Source organism: Vidua macroura, chromosome 2 (assembly GCF_024509145.1).
Source record: "Vidua macroura isolate BioBank_ID:100142 chromosome 2, ASM2450914v1, whole genome shotgun sequence".
NCBI classification, from domain to species: Eukaryota; Metazoa; Chordata; class Aves; order Passeriformes; family Viduidae; genus Vidua; species Vidua macroura.
The window spans coordinates 35,174,076-35,194,567 of NC_071572.1; the positions used below are offsets into that span (position 1 = coordinate 35,174,076).

General features: G+C 38.2%; 2 protein-coding genes across 17 annotated transcripts in view; one reads left to right on the forward strand and one right to left on the reverse strand.

Annotated features, from left to right (window-relative positions):
- The window catches only part of ABHD13 (abhydrolase domain containing 13), a 34,516-nt gene extending 19,841 nt beyond the window's left edge, over positions 1 to 14,675 (reverse strand). The window contains exons 1-4 of one of the 10 annotated variants that reach the window (XM_053969703.1): positions 14,611 to 14,675; positions 9,948 to 9,983; positions 8,923 to 8,997; positions 4,620 to 5,963 (exon numbers count right to left, since the gene is read on the reverse strand). In XM_053969703.1, the coding sequence (XP_053825678.1) occupies positions 4,915 to 5,928 (1,014 nt within the window). In that variant the 5' untranslated portion in view covers positions 5,929 to 5,963; positions 8,923 to 8,997; positions 9,948 to 9,983; positions 14,611 to 14,675 and the 3' untranslated portion in view covers positions 4,620 to 4,914. Of the gene's footprint in view, positions 1 to 4,619; positions 5,964 to 8,918; positions 8,998 to 9,947; positions 9,984 to 11,103; positions 11,204 to 11,255; positions 11,379 to 11,634; positions 11,967 to 14,610 lie in introns of those variants that run through there. The other 9 variants (XM_053969706.1, XM_053969705.1, XM_053969698.1 and 6 more) reach the window with 9 other exon arrangements.
- LIG4 (DNA ligase 4) lies at positions 11,839 to 18,327 on the forward strand. Of its 7 annotated transcripts, none has more exons than XM_053969697.1 (3): positions 12,073 to 12,368; positions 12,488 to 14,935; positions 18,250 to 18,327. In XM_053969697.1, exons 2-3 carry the CDS (start codon positions 12,502 to 12,504, stop codon positions 18,255 to 18,257), a joined length of 2,442 nt encoding a protein of 813 aa, XP_053825672.1. In that variant the 5' UTR covers positions 12,073 to 12,368; positions 12,488 to 12,501; the 3' UTR covers positions 18,258 to 18,327. The 7 variants fall into 7 exon arrangements, with proteins under 7 accessions (XP_053825669.1, XP_053825670.1, XP_053825672.1 ...); XM_053969696.1 differs by lacking the exon at positions 18,250 to 18,327 and adding an exon at positions 15,101 to 16,124; XM_053969694.1 differs by lacking the exons at positions 12,073 to 12,368; positions 18,250 to 18,327 and adding an exon at positions 11,839 to 11,915 and having other exon boundaries at positions 12,488 to 16,124.
- Positions 18,328 to 20,492: the final 2,165 nt, after the last annotated feature.

Genomic DNA, 20,492 nt, shown 5'->3' on the forward strand with positions numbered 1-20,492 from the left:
TGGCTTTAGTCAGTCACTGAAAACGATACCTTGGGGTTGATCTGTCACTATGCAAACACACTGAAGACAGGCCACAAACTAGAATAAGACATTAATAGCACTTTCAATGTATCAATTTATTGCATATGTCAGTACATAAAAATAGAAAAGTGTTTTTTGTAAAATTAACTTTATTGTAAAAACCAACTAGAATGATAATGTAAAACTTTGCCACAATTAGCACATATACAATAACATTTATGCTTTGTCTACAAAACTTAAGAATACTTCATAAGACAGTTTTGGTTTAACTATATATTAAAGAAAAATCAAATAAAAAGCTTGCATCTCATAATCAGTGACTGTTTCTGAATTCAAAACATAAGTGTTATTTAGAACTTCAATATGCTATCTCTATTTACACTTCTGTGGGGTTCTACTCTTAATTATACAAGCAGGATGGCATTGCAAATTATACCTAATGGGATACATCAGGCTGATCCCACTACATGCATGAGGCACTGATTTTATATTTGGCAGAAGTGCCCCTAGCAAAATTGCCTGTCATTAACAAAAATAAAAACGTATTTTTCAAGAATTGATGAAATACAATTGGAGGTACGTCTGCATCTTTTTGCTAACAGAAAAGACCATACCTTGGACTCTCAATTCTGCCTTGCATTCCTCACTGTGAATATCCAACATGAACCCAATTATTAGCTTAGAGATGCTGATATGCATATTTTGTATAAATAGTTAATCCTTCTGCCCTTCAGCTGACAGATTGTCCGTAGCCTACCAAATGCATTTGTGCTCTATTTCTAATTTTACCTGAGAAATGGACATGAGGGCAGCTAAACCAGTTAGTGTTTCTCCAGAAGAAAGCACAGCTTATCTCTCTGCATTTCACATTTCAGAAACAAATTCTGGGAATGTAAACTTGGGTTAGTAGGAAGCCTCAAGTATTTCCACTAATTAAAACCACAATGTGTGCACACACAAGGTTTTATGCTTTCTTACAAGGAACTCTACTGCTGTTCAACTCCTGACCCCTCCCCAGGAACTTTGTTTTTATTTTTTTTTTTTTTTTAACTTAAATTTCTTCTAAGAAAATTCCTTTAATGAACATATTTAAACTAAGGCTTTCTTACAAACCTGTGAAAAGAACTCGACTTCTTCTCAGACTAGAAATTTATATCTACAGGACAAATATTTGGGAAACACCTATACACAAATGGATAACTTTTATGGGAAAACATATAATGGTATTTAATAAAATAAATGCACCAGTATCATAACACATAATTTGGCAATTTAAACTTATTACTACTATGTTGCTTGCAGTTCAGTTTTTAGCAGCAGATAACTGTGGTTTCCATCACACAGTCCATGAAATAAAAACAAGTCTTCACTTGTCAGAACAAGTTTCCTCCCCCTTCTTCCTCCCTCCCTCCCTCAAAGAATTGTATGCAGAGCAGTGAATACTTGCATAAAAATATCACTTCCCTCCTATTTTCCTTCAGTGGACTTCATAACCAATGCAATGAAAAATAGCATAAAACATTCATTCACAAGTGTATGTGGCCAACCCATTAAGTGAGAAACAAAACTGTGCATATGTGGAAGGTGGAAGAAACCACACAAGGGTAAAGGATGCATATATGACTATCGTGTCAACTCACACCCAATACCTGCAAAATTAAAGTTTCATATTTATGCCCTTCAGACAATATAGTGAAAACATATATGGTTTGAGAATAAAAAGTAATGTTTAGATACAGCCCACATTGAAGAGTTTCAGATTGCCATAATCTAACACTACACATTTGATTTTGTCTTAGCAACTGTGTGCTCAAATAGGAATACTTAATTTGCATACAAGTACCACATAATACTAAGGGTATTCTGGGGTTGAGGGTTTTGTTTTGATTGGTAGGAAGTGGGATTAAATGCTATGTTACTTTAGAAATTGATGCTTTGTGAACACCCTCCCTCAACCCCACAATGGTATTTAATGTCAAGATATCACAACTTCTGAAACAACTACTTTCTCTTCATTCTGTCTCCAACAATTAATCTACTCTTTTGGCTTCATCAACTGAATTTTAGAAAAGTAGTATTTGACTGCTAATTTTCCTTCTCTCCCTCCACCTCTATTCTAAAGCAATGTGAAATAGATGAAACAATGTATGCAAGGAACTTACATCTCACTGTAGAGTACATCAGGGAAAGGCAATGCTATGTCTATCAACTCTTTTCTGCTACACAAACACAGCCTCATCTCCCAGCCCCCAGTCAAACTTCTCCAATATACCTTGCCCAAGTACCCCTCTCCCCAAAAGAAAAAAAAAAAAAAAGAAAAAAAAAAAAGAAAAAAAAGTATCACCACTGTAAGGCTGAAAAGACAGTTTTGGTTTCACTCAGATTGAAAAGTATGCTCTATGTTTTTACATCTATAGACCCACAAAGATGTATAGTTTTTTTCAATCAACTCTACAAAAACCTTAAAAATAGTATCACAAGATACTATTATTACACAAGATAATAATAATAATATTATTATCACAAGATACTATGCTCACCAGAGAAAGCAGCAACTTCTGGTATGTAGATGTTTATTAAAAAAAAAAAAAAAAAGCAGTTTATGAAAAAATGTATCATCCTATCTACAAACTGCTGACAACTATTACCCACATGTACGTAAGAACTATAATTCCATTAGGAGGCATAACCATTAAGGCACCAGTTCAGGAAAGCAGTTTTATTCAACCAGAGAATTTAAGCACAAGCTTAAAATATGACTGTCCCTCAGGAAACAGATTTTAAGTGTGTGCTGAGATGCTTTTCTGAATCAGAACAACATGGCAGAAAAGTTTACTTAAAAATTTGAATCCAAAGGGCAACTTTAAAGATTGTGTGGAAGATTTTCCAATTTGTTCTTTCCATTAAAAAAGAATATTTTGAAGAGGCAAGCTCAGCTGCAGCAGATGATAATTAAACCTGCAGAAGAGATCTAAACAGCTCCTACACTCCATTAGAGACTAAGCTAACAGCATGTCTTTGATCACAGAATCATCAAGGTTGGAAGAGACCTTCAAGGTCTAGTACAATTATCAACCTAACACAACCATAATGACCCCTAAACCATATCCCCAAGTGCCACATCCAGATGACTCGAGTGATTCCAGAGCTGGTGATTCCACTACCTCTCTGAGCAACCTAGTCCAATGGCTAACCACTCTTTCAGTGAAATTGGTTTTATAATACCTAATTTGAACCTTCTTTGATGCAAGGCCTTTTCCTCTCATCCTTGCACTTGAAAAATGGCAGAAGAGGCTCACCCTCACTTTGCTACAGCCTCCTTCCAAGTGGTTGTAGAGCAATGAGGTCTCCCATGAGCCACCTTTTCTTTCAACTACACACCACTATATCACTCAGCTGCGCCTCACAGGACTTGTGCCCCAGACCCTTCCCTGCTCTTTTATACATCTCTGGACTTGCTCCGGCCCCTCAAAGTCTTTCTTGTAGTGAAGGGCCCAGAACTCAACACAGGACTTGAGGTTTGGCCCCACCAGTGCCAAGTACAGGGGGATGATCACTGCAGTGGTCCTGGCCACACTATTTTTGATACAGGTCAAGATGCTATTGGCCTTCTTAACCACTTGGACACACTGTGGGTTTACATCCAGGCAGCTGTTGACTAGCATCTCCAAGTCTCTTTTCTGCTGAGCAGCTCTCAAGCCACTCTTTCCCCAGTCTGTAGTGCTGCATGGGGTTGTGACTCAAGCACAGGATCCAGCCTTTCATCTTACTGAATCTCGTGCAGTTGGCCTTGGCTTGCTGCTCCAGTCAATCAGTAACTGCAGAACCTTCCTACCCTCAATGACAGGACCATCTAGGACTATCTGCTCATTTTCATTATCCTTACTGTAGCAACTGCATCTATATCTAATCATGTGATCACTGATAATTATTTGAATTTGTTTCTTTAGGAAGTATAAATAAAGGACACAAACATTTAACTACACCAGTGTAAAAGTCTGAACAGAAAAACCTACTTTTACCTTGTATGACCACCCATTTTGCCTTAATAATCACCTCAAATGCACAAGCAGACTAATACTAACAAATAGTTTGCCTGTGCATTAGTGAGGAGAGCTTGAGGCAGAAAGGAGCTTAGATTGCACTGATCTCTTTTAGAAAAAGTTACTTCTGTTTTCTATACAGAAATTGCCTGGGTAAAATCCTGAAGTCACAATGTTAGGCACATACAACCTTCTGTGCACTATTATAATACAAACAGCAAAAGAAAATAAGGAAAGTATCTTTTCATCTTCAGCTGCAGTTTGACATATGTAAGTTTGCAAAACCATAGAAACCAGTAATCACCCAGGACAGTATACCTGCAAGTATACTCTACCATTTATGTTATTTCATATTATTTAGCCCGTTAAAGTCTTCCCACTTTGCATAATATAAAATTTCAAGAAATAAAACACTAATCTCATGCATGGCACACTTTAAATAAACTCTAAGAGAAGCAACTAATCATTGTGCTAACCATGGCTGTCCAAAAAGCTCACACATACAGCAGTGAATACCAAAGAGCCTCCCGTTGTTCTAAATACATTCTGTACTACTTTTGTAGCAAGTTTCTTTAATAGCATCTGTTGTACATATCAAACAAGTGGAATATATGGACAGAGATACCAAAAAAGTATGAGAAAGACATAAAATGGTTCATTTACAATGCTGCAAATGTAAAAGTTATCTGGAACACCTTAATAAAATATCAGACCTTTCCAAGTTTAATTTCACTCTTTAGGCAAGTACAGACATGACATACATTTAAAAACAGACATTCTTTTACCACTTATCACAAATCAAGGTACAGTGCAGGTACTTGCCCCACTCCACCCCAAAGGAGAATATCACTTATATTATTGTTACGTTAGATGATGTTTTCGCCATTTCTTCAGGGGAGTGACTCTTTATTACTTCTTTGATGAACTGTTCTAGTGCAGTAAAATAACCCTGGCACTGCCAAGTGTCATTGTGAGTTCCATCAGGAAATATTGCCAATCTCTTAGTCCGAGCTGGGGATAATTCGTAAAGTTGCTTCATCATAACTGGTGGAATTAACTGGTCAGACAACCCAGAGATGAAGAGAGAAGGCATTCTGCACTGAGAGATTTTTCTGTAGGATAGGAATTTATTTTTGTAGCACCACAGCGGAAGATACCTCATTGGAAAGAAAGAGAACAAAGTGCTGGCCATGTATGGGATGCTAAGAAAGGTGTTCTCCACCACGATGGCAGAAATCCTATGGGAATTTTCAGAAGCTAAGTGAATAGCTACTGCTCCCCCCAAGGAACGGCCAAAAAGAAAAATTTTTGTTTTATCAAGATCAGACCGAGTCATCACATAGTCTAAGACAGCCTCAGAATCTAAGTACAAGCCTTCTTCGCTTGCTTCTCCTTCGCTTTTGCCATACCCTCTATAATCGACCAGAATTAAGTTTACTTTCAGGTTTACCAGCATTAACAAAGCATTTGGCAACCTGTGGCCAATGTTGCCTGCGTTCCCGTGAAAGTAAATGATGGTTGGAGAATACGCTGCATTGTCCCCTGTGTATCTCAGCAGAATAAGATTGAGAAGAACTCCATCTTTGGTTTTGATGAAGATGTTTTCATGTGGTATACCAGTGGGCATAGGAACATAAAGGCGTGATGAAGAGGGCTGTTCAGGAAAGTAAAGCAGAACATCCTGGAATTTATATAATATACCTGCTATTGATACAAATATTAATATAAGGAGTATAATGCCTCCGTACAAATGAAAAGTCACTATCAAGGGCAAAAGACAAATACGGCAGAGACTCCAAGACCAGGAAGCCAAAGCTAGTAGCCATCTTTTAGCAAAGGTCCAAAGCATCCATGATTTTTCCATTGTGGAAGTCAGTGATCTTTTACTCCAAGTAAATCCTGCAAAAGAACCCAAATGTATACATATAAATATAGGAAAAGGAAAAAGGTAGCAATTTAAGCATTTGTACTTGCGGACGATTAATAGCAAGTCAATGTATTGGAGCATTAACATAAAATTTGGTGGCAAACCCCTTTGAAGTTTTAGAAACCTTTTGATTCTGTAAAACAAGCAGAAATGCAATCATAAGGAAAGGCTTTAGAACTCTACAAAATCCCATTTACAGTATTTCTGCAGGCAGTCCATTAACAGCACTGGAAGACTGGTTGACTGAGACCACAGTAACCTCTGCTTTCCCTCAGACTTTCCTACTAAGCAAAAGAACAACCACACAGACTGTATCACTAGTTTGTCAAGGCTGCTCAGCTGCTCATATACGTAACTCTAGAATTCAGAGAACACAAATGAAAATAGCCTTTATTTCTAAGTTGCTAAGTAGCATGCAGTAAGCCTGTGCACGTCACTCTGCAGCCAGTGAAGGCTCACCATACATCCCAGCACTGCTATAGATTAGTGGCTGTCTTTCAGCATTTCAATCAACTGTGGTTACAGAGCAACACCTGAACTGCTCAGAAGAGAGAGACTCCTCTATATTAAGACATCACATTGTATGTGGTAATGTACCATTTATGACAGCTTTTTTTGGCTATATTTTGATTGCTTCTGATTTATAACAATAATTTTCCACTATCAGATCAGTAATCCTCATGAAGTCTTTAGCTGTATGGAGGATTTTATCATCATGCAAGACCACTGAAAACAGTCCATTAACTACATTATTCTCTGATCAGTGAAATGCACTGCTGAAAATACCAAACATGAAAACAGACTCATGATAAAAGCATAAAATGAGGAGAGTTATGTTAATGACAATGGATTAAACCTTCTTTCCAGCCAAAACTTATGTCGCACTCCTGGTTCATATGGAAACAGACAAAAACTGCCAAACCTACACAAAAACTACAGTAACCATTTAGTCACCACTGACTTGAATAATCACACTACCTGGAAGGGAAAATACAAACTCACTTGTCTGAGAACACTAAGCTACATAGCAGATAATAGTTACACTTTTGACACAAAGTTATAATCTCCTGAAATGATATAGCACAGCAATAATCTGAATTCAAACTCCAAAGGAGTTTGACATGCAGAGATGCATCCAAGCATTTTATACCAGCCGTCTTGGTAGGCTTGAGTGATAAAAGGTGACCTCTGCAGCTACAGCCTTTGCATTCCACAGATATAGGCACCCAATATGACCAGGAAAACCTGCTGTCTCTATTTTATGCAAAAATTAGAAATAAATCAGAAATAAAAATAGTATGTCACATCTTAAGATTCACATCTTAACCAAACCCAATGTGATATTAAGCTTTTATATAGTGTGTCTACTCCAAAAACATAAAACTGGTGAAATATAAAGTAGTCTGAAAGAGCAGTTATCTCAACTTTGTTCTCTTATATTATTTGTAAGTTCATGTTTATTATCTATACCCAAGTATACACAAATACTGTCTATAGGAAAATTTAATTCCTGTGATCCATTTCCCTTGAACTCACAATGATTAGAAGACATATCAAGTAGCTACTTCAATTTTTAAGATCACTTCCTAAAGAAGTTAGCAAACATTTCCTGCATTACATTTCAAGACTATAAGAATATCGATAATGAGACAATAAAAACATTCTCCTTACCTACACTATTCAACATTTTGCTGGCTTTCTTAGAAAATGACAGAAAGTCCAAAAATTTTTTCTCAACAAGATATTCACAAGAGTAAGAGACCCACTGTTAAACAAAACTACTAAGCGACAAAGAATTAATAAAAATCTCACTTCAAGTGATGAAGTTTTGCATCAGCTATCCCACGTGCATTATGGATTATTATTTGGAGACTGATACCCACAGTTGATTTTATAAGCCATGTTAGTTTCATGAGAAGTGCATCACTTCTATTTTTACTTCAGCAGGCTAATACTATCAATATATTATACTACTAAAATTGCAAAGCCAGTACATCCTACAACTAAAGGTCAACATGCAGTAAACAGTTAACAGGAAGAGGAAACTACACAGCCACAAATATTTCACTCTCACTACATATTTAAACAAAGCTGACTACACCACCATATTGAACAACTACATTGCTACTAAGTTTTTTTCCTGGCAATATGAAACTTCACTGGTTCCATTCATTTCCAGGCCTTCATATCTTGTTGCAAGAATTGTCAGTTAGGAAACTAAGATCAAAATTTTTCATAGGTTCCTTCCTATCTTTCAATACCAATTAAAAGATCACTAGAACAGAAAAGGATGGTCTCTCAAACAAGCATACAGGCCTAAAAGAGACTCTAAGCCAAATTAATATAATCTCATTTTCAATAAAGCTACAACCCACACTTTCTATGGAGCTCAAAGCAACACACCTTCCAAACACTATCTTGGAGAGCAGAAGATGAAACAAATAGAATAAAATTTCCACTTGAAGGACAAAAATAAAAAGGGTAAGCAAATATAGTAATATTCAGTGAGCAGTAAGGTCAGCACTTTTTGAAGTGTATGAGACTTGAGACTGTTCAACATACTGCAAGACAACACACACAAAATTCTCTTTTTGGTCTTTATTTCCCACTCCTGGTATACTGGATGGGAAGTTATAAACCTTTCAAGCAGTTTACAATATAACACCTTATGATGAAAATACTCTGTCATGAATTATGAAGAGCATGTGTTGAATTTATTTTGCATCTCTAATTTTATGACTAATAGGGGGCCAGAATAATCTGGAAAAGGCATGAGAGTGGGAGAACAGCATATTTAGATTTCGATGTCTGATGTGGTCAACTTCTGAAACAGAGCAGACCCATCAACCCACCCAACCTGGGCAAACCCGATCCTCTCTCTAGCCAAGACTGCTTCTGTTCCTAGACTACAACAACTAGTCACAGACTTGCCCACAACTGTCTGATGTCCCAGTCATATCAAGAAGCATTCGGCCCTTTAAGTTCTTGGAGGGCATTTTTGTGTCACTGAAAAAAATTTTTTTTTTGAAGAAATATTGTATTACAGCACGGTAATTCATGTAATTGTTGTAACTTTGAAAACAAGATTTTCCTGTAACAAGGAATCACATCCTATTTTACAGCATTCACAATATTTCATAATCACTGATTATTTAAACTAAGTAAAAGTCTAGGTAAATAAGCATAAGGTCATTTAAAATACATTTTTCATCTTGTCACTCTGATAATGTGCATTAGAAAGGCTAGCCTTCAGAAATCCTGATACTTCCTACAACTATTTATTTGGTGATGCTTGTAAGCTTAAAAGACAAACAGAAGACAGTACTGAAATACAAAGCCTTACAGGGGAAACCATGGCTATATAGGAACAGCAATGCAACCCAACTCAAGGTTAAGACCTAATGCAAGTAAGACTTGGCCAGACTGCTGCTGTACCTTTGGTTTAAACTGCCATGAAACTGTATTGTCTCTCAAAACAGAAAGGAAATTTGGAAGCAGTGATTTTCACTTTTGTGTTGGGATATACACACATGTTGATATATACATGCACCCCCCTGTATCTGTACATTTCCACTGTTTAATCCACAGCCTAGGAACTACAGCAGACCTCTACCAGATGAGTTACAAGTCCCAAAATTAGGTAGCTACTGAAAATACAAATCACTCACAATAAAAAATTTTGAGAAAAAAAAAAACTCTTTATCATCAAGGCATTTTAACAATATTCTATTTTGCCCTAATGCTATTTTTAAATGGTTAACACCATTATCAACTGAAAAAAATCACAAAAATTCAAGTATATATTTAAAGTACTAGGGAACAATTTTTCATTCATTTTGAATGGCAGCTGAAATTACTCATGTATCTGCCACAGGTTCTGTTGTTTTGTCTTTGTCTAAATTTTTAAAATTAAACAGTATTATTTTCATACACTAATCATATCATAAAACATTTACCTTTAGATGTGATGATTTCCCAGGCTTCATCTCTGCCTGAAAGACAATTCCATTTATGATTTTTGAGTAAAATTGTTTTGAATTACACATGTAATATCTTGTTACTTGAAAGAAGTGATAAGAGCCAAACCCCCTAGAAGTTACAACTGCTTCACTAATGAAACTGTGCATCTCATGCTCCTCCTATCAACCTGAAGGCTTGTTTGAGACATTTGATGAACTTGAAAACATCTTATAACGAAGTTCAAGAATCATAATGAAATGTCCTGGACTATATACACAACACACAGTGTATGAAAATACTGTAATATTATAATAATATACATATATAATTATAATAATTTTACTAACATAGCATATATATATAGTGCTTAAAAACAAATATTTACATTCTCTCTTTAAAACTTTTAGTGCATAAGTAGCTTTAAAGTTAGTGTTAAGAAGCACGATCAGGTTTTTGATGGCTGCTTCCTGATTAAAGAGCTTTAAAAATAACCTTAAATCTTAACACTCACTGCAATCCTTTGGATTTCAAAACAAACAGACAAAATCAAATAATTCTCTGTGTTCTTAAGAAATAGCTAAGAACATCTCTTTGTCTCCACTTCTTTTTCCTAGACTCTACCTCCTCCAGATGAGATTTGCACAAGCGTTACATTTACTCATATTTACTCAGAAGACATCTGTAAGTAGAAATATTAGGTCCTCAACTATAAGAGGTTAGTTTCAGAGGGGGAACTGATCTGGAAGAAAACCTACAAGCTTAGTAAGTATCAGAAAAATATACTTTCTTAGTACTAAAATCCTACAGAAACACTCATTAAAAAAGAAAAGAAAAGAAAAAGGAAAAAACAACAGCAAAGTAGCAACTCTTAACAAAGGAAAAAGTGCAGTAAGAATAACTTAAGCGTCACACATTTCATGGCTCTGGCTTTAAAATCGAGTCACTTGTCCTGCTTATTCCAAACAGCCAACATCCACAGCTCTGCATCCAGTTGTACATATTGATAACTGAAAATGTTTTCCCCTTAACTCCGCGATACTTTTCCTCCCAGCTGACAAACGGTACAAAGTATCATCGTGATTCAGTATCTCGAATTTCGATGATACTGTGTAAAAAAAACCCCAAACAACAACAAACCAAGGTTGGCTATACCTTAACTTTCTAGGGACCATAGGCTCCGAAAACACAGTAATTTCGAAGCTTATTAAATTGCTTCCTTTTTGACTGAAGTGCAACACCCAGCTCAGTCTTTTCAAAACGACCACTTGGCCCATTTAGAACACGGCAGTTACCATCAGCCCCACCTTTTACAAGTACCCATTTACAGGAATTGTTCCATCTGGCAGTGGAGACAAACGAAACACTGGAGCGAGACCTTGCTGCCAAGAAGCTTAAGGTCTCCGGGGCTTCGCAGGAAGGCACCTGCAGGAACTTTTATCGGCGCTGTCACGGGAGCAGCTCCTCGGCAGCCACGTCCCGCTGTGCGGGCGCGGGAGCCGCACACCGCCCGGGGCCGTGTCCCGCCTGCCGCCGCCCCAGGGAAGAGCCGCGTTAGCTCCGCGAGACCCCAAACCGGACCCCAAACCCGCCGGCCGCCCCGGCTCCCCCGGCCCGGCCCCAGGGGCCGGGACCGTCCGCCTCCCGTGCCGCGGCCGCGGCGGACCCGAGGCCCGCCAGACCCACCCGCCGCATCCTCCCGGGCGGCCGCCGCTGGTGCCTCGGGCCAGCGCAGACCCCGAAGCGCAACTTCAACCACCGCTCCTTCCTCCCGAGGCAGGAAGTCACCGCAGCCGCGGTTCCGCTTCCAGGGCACAGCCCGGCCGTTCTCCCTTCTCTCCCCGCCTTTCCCCGCCCCGGACTCCGCCACCGTTCCCCGCCCCGGCCAGGGGGAAGAGCGCGGCGTCACCGGGCTGGCCCTCCTCTTCCGGGGCAGTGGGAGGCCGGTTGTCAGCCCGGCTCCGCAGGTAGCCGCGGCTCCCCGTGAGTCTCCTGTGGGTGGCCGTTCCTGCATGCCCCCGGCTGTGTGGTCCCGTGCGGAGCGGGAGGTGCCCCGCGGGCGGTGTCCGCTGCCCCCGCGCTGTGGCCATGGCAGCGCCGTGCTGGGGGATGTGGGGTGCGCCTGTGCGGCCCCTCTCCGGCCCCGTTGGACACCGCTCCCTCCGCCGGCACGGAGCAGCCGGGGGACAAAGGGCGAGGCGGGTGGTGTCGGGGGCAGGCTGCGTTCTCGGCGAAGGTGGAGGAGGAAATCGGTGTCCGAGCACTGAAAGCTCCCGCCTGGGCAGCAGCGGGAGGAGAGCGCGGTGCCTTCTCCTGCCGTGTAGACCTTTGTCTAGGTGATGTCAGTGTTTCAATGTCGCAGCCTCGCTGCTGAGTTTGACCCTTAAATGAGGAATCAGCTGGAGACCTTTAAGACAATGGTTAGATCTTAGGTAGAAAAATGAGAAAAAACGTAAATCCTAATTAGAGATGGGTTTTTTTTAGACAGAGTAACATGCTGGCGCTTTGTTATAAATATATAATTCTGTTTTGTTCCCAGTGAAAAACAGACTGATGGCTTCTGCACCTGTTTCACAGCCTCCTCCTAAAAAAACAGTGGCCTCTCACGTGCCTTTTGCAGATCTGTGTTCTACTCTGGAGCGAATACAGAAGTCCAAATCTCGTCCAGCGAAAACCAAGTGTTTCAAGGATTTTCTGGATTCCTGGAGGAAATTCCATGATGCACTTCATCAGAAAGAGAAAGATGTCACAGATTCCTTTTACCCAGCTATGCGGCTTATTCTCCCACAGTTGGAAAGAGAAAGGATGGCATATGGAATTAAAGAAACTATGCTTGCAAAGCTTTATATTGAACTGCTTAGTTTACCAAAAGATGGAAAAGATGCTGCAAAGCTTTTAAATTACAGAACGCCTACGGGCTCACGTGGAGATGCTGGAGATTTTGCAATGATTGCATACTTTGTGCTAAAACCTAGGAGCCCAAAACAAGGCAGACTGACAGTAGAACAAGTCAATGAACATTTAGATGCGATTGCTAATAATAATGCTGCTAAAAACAAGGGTCAGTTAAAGAAAAGTCTTCTTCAGTTAATTACCCAGAGCACAGCACTGGAACAGAAATGGCTTATCCGAATGATTATAAAGGATCTAAAGCTTGGTATTAGTCAACAAACTATATTTTCAATTTTTCATCCTGATGCTGCTGAATTGCACAATGTTACTACTGATTTGGAAAAAGTTTGCAGACAACTGCATGATCCCTCTGTCTCACTTAGTGATGTTTCTATCATGTTGTTTTCTGCCTTTAAACCAATGCTTGCTGCTGTTGCAGATGTCCAGCAAATTGAGAAACAAATGAGTAACCAGACATTCTACATAGAAACCAAGCTGGATGGTGAACGTATGCAGATGCACAAAGATGGGGATGTGTACAAGTATTTTTCCCGAAATGGGTTTGATTATACTCAGCAGTTTGGTGCTTCATCCCTTGAAGGTTCATTGACGCCATTTATTCATAATGTATTTAAGAGCAATATACAAAATTGCATTCTTGATGGTGAAATGATGGCTTACAATCCTGAGGCACAAACTTTTATGCAAAAAGGAAACAAATTTGACATAAAAAGAATGGTGGAGGACTCTGATCTGCAGACCTGCTTCTGTGTATTTGATGTATTGATGGTTAATGATCAGAAATTGGGGCATGAAGTACTAAGCAAAAGATATGAAATCTTAAGTAGTATATTTACCCCAGTAAAGGGCAGGATACATGTTGTCCATAAGAGAAGTGCCAGAACAAGAAAAGAAGTAATTGATGCTTTAAATGAAGCCATAGATAACAGAGAGGAAGGAATTATGGTGAAAGACCCTATGTCCACCTACAAGCCTGACAAACGTGGGGAAGGCTGGTTAAAAATCAAGCCAGAATATGTCAGTGGGCTGATGGATGAACTGGACCTTTTAATTGTTGGTGGTTACTGGGGGAAGGGGTCTCGTGGTGGAATGATGTCTCATTTTCTATGCGCTGTTGCAGAGACGCCCCCTCCGAATGAAAAACCGACCATTTTCCACTCCATTTGTCGTGTTGGCTCTGGCTATACTATGAAAGAGTTGTATGATCTAGGCTTGAAACTGGCTAAACACTGGAAGCCCTACCATAGGAAGGACCCTCCTGGTAACATTTTGTGTGGAGCTGAAAAACCTGAAATGTACATTGAACCTTGCAACTCTGTCATAGTTCAGATCAAGGCAGCTGAGATTGTTGACAGTGATATGTATAAAACTGACTGTACTTTGAGATTCCCCCGAATTGAGAAGATAAGGGAAGACAAAGAATGGTATGAGTGCATGACTTCAGACATGTTAGAAGACCTCAGAAACAAAGCACAAGGAAAGCTGGCATCTAAGCACCTTCATATAGATGAGTATGATGAGCCACATGAGAAAAAAAGGAAAACTGTTTCAAAGGTGAGGAAGGTAATTGGAATAGCTGAGCAATTTAAAGCTCCTGATCTTTCTAGTGTAAGCAAGGTTTCAAATGTGTTTGAAGACGTTGAGTTTTGTGTTATGACAGGAATGGGAAAATACTCAAAGTTTGAGCTGGAAAGCAGAATAGCCCAATGTGGTGGCAGTGTGGTACAGAACCCGGGGCCGGAGACTTACTGTGTCATTGTAGGAGCTGAGAATGTCAGAGTGAAAAACATCATTGCTTCCAACAAATACGATGTGGTGAGGGCAGAGTGGCTCCTTCAGTGTTTTCAAACCAAAATGCTGGTGCCTTGGCAACCAGCCTTTATGATTCACATGTCTCCTGACACAAAAGAACATTTTGCTCGTGAGTATGATTGTTATGGAGACAGTTACACAGCAAACACAGATGTTACACAGCTCAGGGAAGTGTTCTCAGGAATTAAAGACAGAGAGGCAATGCCTCTGGACTTGATTGCAGAGCTAGAAGAACGTTATTGGTGGAACAGTTGTCAGCTTGGTATGTTCAGAGGAAGCACTATTTATGTGGACTGTTATGCTGTTGTTAATGAGCCCCAAAGCAAAATCCCTGGAACTACACTTTCAATTAGAGCTTTGGAGCTCCGTTTTTATGGTGCAAAAGTAGTTTCTCACCTTAATGAGGGTGTCTCCCATGTTGTTGTAGGAGAAGATTGTTCACGGGTAGAAGAGATGAAAGCACTCAGGAGAACATTTGGGAAAAAATTTAAAATTGTATCCGAGCTGTGGGTAACACACTCAGTGGAGGAAGGAGTCGCAAAGAATGAAAATCAGTACTTAGTTTAAAGCAGTTTTTAAGACTCTGGAGCAAAAGTACGATTGGACTTGGATTTTATGAGGTTGTCCTAAATTTTTTGAGTGTTTTCATGTCTATTTAAAGTTGGCTCTGGCTAAAGAATAACACTGAATTGCAGAGGAGGGCTTTTAATTTTACTGTTGCAGAAACAGGAGGATGCTAAGCTATGTTGGAGGGAAAAAAACACCACAAGATAAATAATTAAAGCCCTTTAATCTACAAACAGGTCTCAGGAGAGATCTAAAATTTTACAGAAATAAAATATGTTTGAAACTGGATAGTTTGTTCTAGCTTTAATAATGCTTGCCTCCATTGTTCAAAGTGGAGACAATAATTTATAATAACTCGTAATTATTATTTTATGGAGGTTCTCTGTTTATCTATTATTTAGCTATCAATTTGCAATCACATTCATGTTTTTCTGGACTTGTTTTGTATGTATTCCATATGCTAGAGAATTCAGTAATTTATAAACTTCATCTGGAGTATTTTAATTTGCTCACATTGGTTTTAGCATTAAGCACCACAAGCCTTAGAAGCACTTTGATTTTAGGATATTGTGTAGATACCATGTTTCTTTGTGTAAATAGCCTTTGTACAAAAGAAACTAAACTTTTGATTGAGATGATAATGAATTAATAATGACCTATATATGTATGACATGCAAATCAATTTCTTAAAAATGGTAATAGCCTCCTGTGCTCATTACAGTTTAACTGTGAATTGTGACAGGATTAGGCTTTTACAATTAACCGTCACTTTATCTTTTAAAAATTTTATCTTTTAAAAATGCTTAAGTTATTGTAGGAATAATTTCCAAATATCCAGTTCAATGTATATTTTTCCAATTACTAAATAAAATCTATTTTTAAAATCTGCCTGGTATTTATTTTTAGTAAGCAGCCACTTTTGAATAGCACAAGACTTAATTTCTTATTTTTACTGTTAGATAATTCATGTATTAACTTTGAGGGGAGAAAGGTTGAGGCCTTGTTTCTTGTTACGTCAACATTGGTATCAAATAGGAATTAAGTTGGGCAGACCACACAGAGTCAGTTTTTAGTTGACCTCTTTCTTCAATGCTTTCTGTGGTCATGTTCATGCAAAAGTTCCTGAAAGAAGAATTGGGAATTGTTGTATGAAAGGTTTATTGGAAGTATTGAAGTATTGGTTAATTGGAACTGTATTGATATCTCCTAGTGCATTAGCAGCTCCCTTATTATCTGAAATACACTCAATAGGTAAAATGTAATAGTCACTGTCCACAAATTTCCTGTCGTCAGGCCTGCTTTGCTCTTTTTCTCAAGTGGGGCTGGTGTGGTGGGAGGTGCTTTTTGTCAGTGAGGACTGTGCCTTGTGCCTGTCTTGCTGTTCCCTCAGCGTGCTTTCCCTCGTGGAGCAGCGCAGCTGCACCCCTTGACCCAACAGGGATTTGAATGAATGAAGGAAAGCCTCGCTTCTCTCTGTTATGGAAATCCTCACCTTTCTTTTGTCCCCCTGATATTCATCTGGTCTTTAGTTTGAATGTGAGCTCTTTTCCAGAGCCAAATTTAAAAATTCTAGAAAGCTTGTCACTTTTTTACTGTAGTACATCTGTTTGGTGAAACACTTAAAAACTGTGGTTCCTGTTGCTCAATTTCTAGTTACTCTTTTCTGAAAGAGGACATCTGTATGTTTTATGAGTCTGTATTAATATCCTTCAAAAGCAGAAGATCCACTTATTCAAGTGAAATTAGCCAAAATCTGTCAGCTATAGTAAATAACAGGTGAGATGTACTGTTATGTTTATGGCATCTCAAATATGTGGTAGCTTGCTTGTGGGGTTTTTGCAATACTTTGTGTCACTCTTTCTATTAAAATACAATCAAAAGCTATTTAATCTTTCCAATCTATATGTAATTGCAGCTTGAATTATTTCAAAAGAGGGACTTGAAGTTATAAAATGTCATGAAAAGATTAAAAAAATGTTTGTTTGAAGGTGACTAGGGAAATGCTTTTTAACATAGTTCAACTGAGCATAAAGCATCTCCAGCTGGTAACAGCTGTTGCACCACAAAACAGTACATGGGCCTGTAAAATTGTATGGAACTATTTTTTGCTGTGAGGGGATAGGAATGAGAGAACTCTGTATGTTTGACTTATACAAACCTAACAGTGGAGGAGCTTGTAGGTATAATGTTTCTCCATGTTCCTTTCTAGAAGCAAGGAAGTTAAAAGGCATCAACCTCAAAATTATTTTCTTTTAGGAAAAATATATTTAGCATTATTTTTGGATGTTTTTAACAGATGTAGCTTTTCTCTCTGTAATTTTGGGGAAGATTATCTTGAGAGAATATATAAAAGAAGTTGAATTTAAGTTCAAACCACAAGCATTAATATTCACAGCATATGTGATTGTATTTGAAATATAATGTAATAAGAATGTTTCAACATGTATAATTGTCACTAGATTAGTGACAAAATATACTTCAATCTATTCTTCTGTTAATAGTATGGGGTAGAGGAACTATGTAAAGCTATGAAACCAGAGTTTATTTTTCTCCCTGTCATACATAAAGTAAAATACATTTTTCAAGACTAAAAGTTGCAAGAAATAAGATGCCAGGGGAAAAAAAAAGATTATTATATGCAAAATGAGTGGGCATGTTATGAGGGGTTACATATTCCATTCTTTTATCCTCAGTCTTTCCCAGAATAGAATGAATTCACATAGTCTGGTTCTATATAGGGTTGTACTAGTTAGAATAAGTTAACTAGGGTATTTCTATAGCTTTTTAGGAAGTTCAAATTAACCTTTTGAAATAGATTCAGGTAGAAGGTTGTTTTGTTTCATTTTTTATAGAAGTCCTTGTGGTTCTAATTTAAATTTTCATAATTTCTCCAGTGTTTTGTGTTTTGTTGTAGTATGAGACCATCTTGATGGAGAAAAGTAGACCTCTAGATGTTGTTTTTCTCAGCTTTTGGAAGCCTTCTGACACTTTCCTGTAATATTTTCATAGACAACTAATGAAGTATGGGCTAGATGAATGGACAGGGATGTGGACTGAGAGCTGGTTGAAATTCCAGGCTTGAAGAGTTGTTATCAGCAGCCAAGGTACAAGACAAGAGTCAATGGGCACAAAATGGAACAGGAACTTTTGCTTAAAACTAGGAAAATTCGTAAGGGTGGTGAAACACAGGAACAGGTTATTCAGAGGGGTTGTGGAATCTCCATGCTTGGTGACACTCAATGTGCAATCAGCTACAACTTGCTCTACCTGACCCTTCAACTGGACAGTGTTTGACTAGATGATCTCATGATCTCAAGAGGTGCCATGCAGCCTCAATTATTCTGTGAATCAGGTCTGAACTAAATTTCCCATTCTGATTTTAGGTGTCTTGTGAATGGTCAAAGTGTCAAGTGATGACATATACATTGCAAATTTAATGGATTTTTTTTAAATTTGCAGGACAACAGATATTAGTATATCTATATTATTATATCTATAACAGATACCTAGTATATCTCTTTTTCAGCATGGCTTTTAAAGCTACACATATTAAACTGGAGGAAAAAACAAAGCAAACCAAGAAAACCTAAAGCATAAACCAAATTGAGTTACAATGAACATGAACATCAAGATTGTTCAGTCTCCTGAGCAGTGGAAAGAACTCTCTAAGTGCTGTGTATAAATGTTTAAATACTAGCCATATCTTAAAGAACAGAAAAGCTCGTTTTCAATTTGAGTTGATATATAACTGTACCAATTGTGAAAGTGAAAACAGGCTCCAGTAATTTAACCACTTTCATCTGATTGCCCAGTCTTGATTTGGGGGTGCTAAATAACAGCTTCTTTTTTGTGATGGTAGACTTTACAAACATAAACACTACAGATCCAAGGAGGAGGTAGGATTTCTCCACGTTCTTGCAGATGGAAGATTCCTCCTGCAGCTAATATGCTACAGCCTCAAAAGACTTTGCTATTGCAGCAACAGCAGCAAGCAGAGGCAACATGTTCTCTGAAATCTGTGTTTTTAGCCTGCACATCTCACACCTGCAGTTAATGCAATAACTGTCTGGTCAAAGGCAGTTGGATAGGAGTTCCTGTTGATGTATATACGTGTATTCAACTAAAAGACAGCAAATAGATGTGTAACATAGCTAGTCTCAGCTAAGTTTTTGTGGTTGCTTTTTTCCTTCTCAGTCTCCCACAGCTTCTCTCTTGAGTTGGCCTCTTTCAACTAGTGTATTATAGATGTTATATGTCAGACCTGTGTGCTACCAAAGTGGAATGAATTTATACATACAGTTTAAAGTTAGTTCTCATACCTCTCTGTTATGTTTCAGTCTGCCCTGTAAACATGTTCACATATAATTATAGCAAACATAGTTACATACATCTCAGATTTGGGGTTTTTCTTGGGTTGGTTTTTTTTGTTTTGTTTTGTTTTGTTTTTGTTTTTTTTTTTTTTTTTTTTGTTTTTTTTGGTTTTTTGTTTTTTTTTTTGTTTTGTTTTTTTTTGTTTTTTTTTTTTTGTTTTGGTGTTTGTTTGTTGAGTTTTTGTTGGTTTTTGTTTGTTTGTTTTTTAATTTTTATTTTGCTTAAAATCTCTGAGTGCTGTTAGAGTAATAAGAAAGATTATTCAAGGCAAAAGTAAATATGAAGATGATAGGTATCACATTGTTCAGGTGTCTGAACATGGTTGTATGAAGAAAAGAGGAATAAACAGGGTAGCCAGTTTTGCTGATTACATCTCTCTGTAACTGAAACACAGCAGGTGCTGAGAGTAGACTGGCTGACACACTGCTATAGCAGCAACCAGGGCAGAGCAGTGAGGTCACATGCATTAACAACATTAACAAAGTTAATAAATAAAAGACAGTTAAAAACCCCACAATTTTACTCTTTTTCCACTCTGAATTATGTGGTAACTTGAGAATAATTTTTTTCTATATCAATTATCTAAATTTGTATGCTTGGTGATGAAGACCTGTATGAACAGAACAGCTGCTGCATACAGATCTCATACAGATTCCTGGCAGACACTCAGCAAAGGCATGTAAGGTGGAGCACAGATAATAAATTTTTTAAAGACTGAAATATGTAACTTTTTTTAGTGACTGGGAGATATAAAGAAACATTTTACCACTGGGAAGAGATCTGGGTCTTAATATGTAATGGTACAGGAGAAATATTCTGCTCTATTTGTTTTGGATAACCTGGCTTCCTGACCTGTGTTTTTGGAAGACTCAACCTTTCCA

Coding starts and splice junctions, on each gene's coding strand:
- LIG4 (XM_053969694.1), top strand. CDS start 12,502: ATGGCTTCTGCACCTGTTTCACAGCCTCCTCCTAAAAAAACAGTGGCC.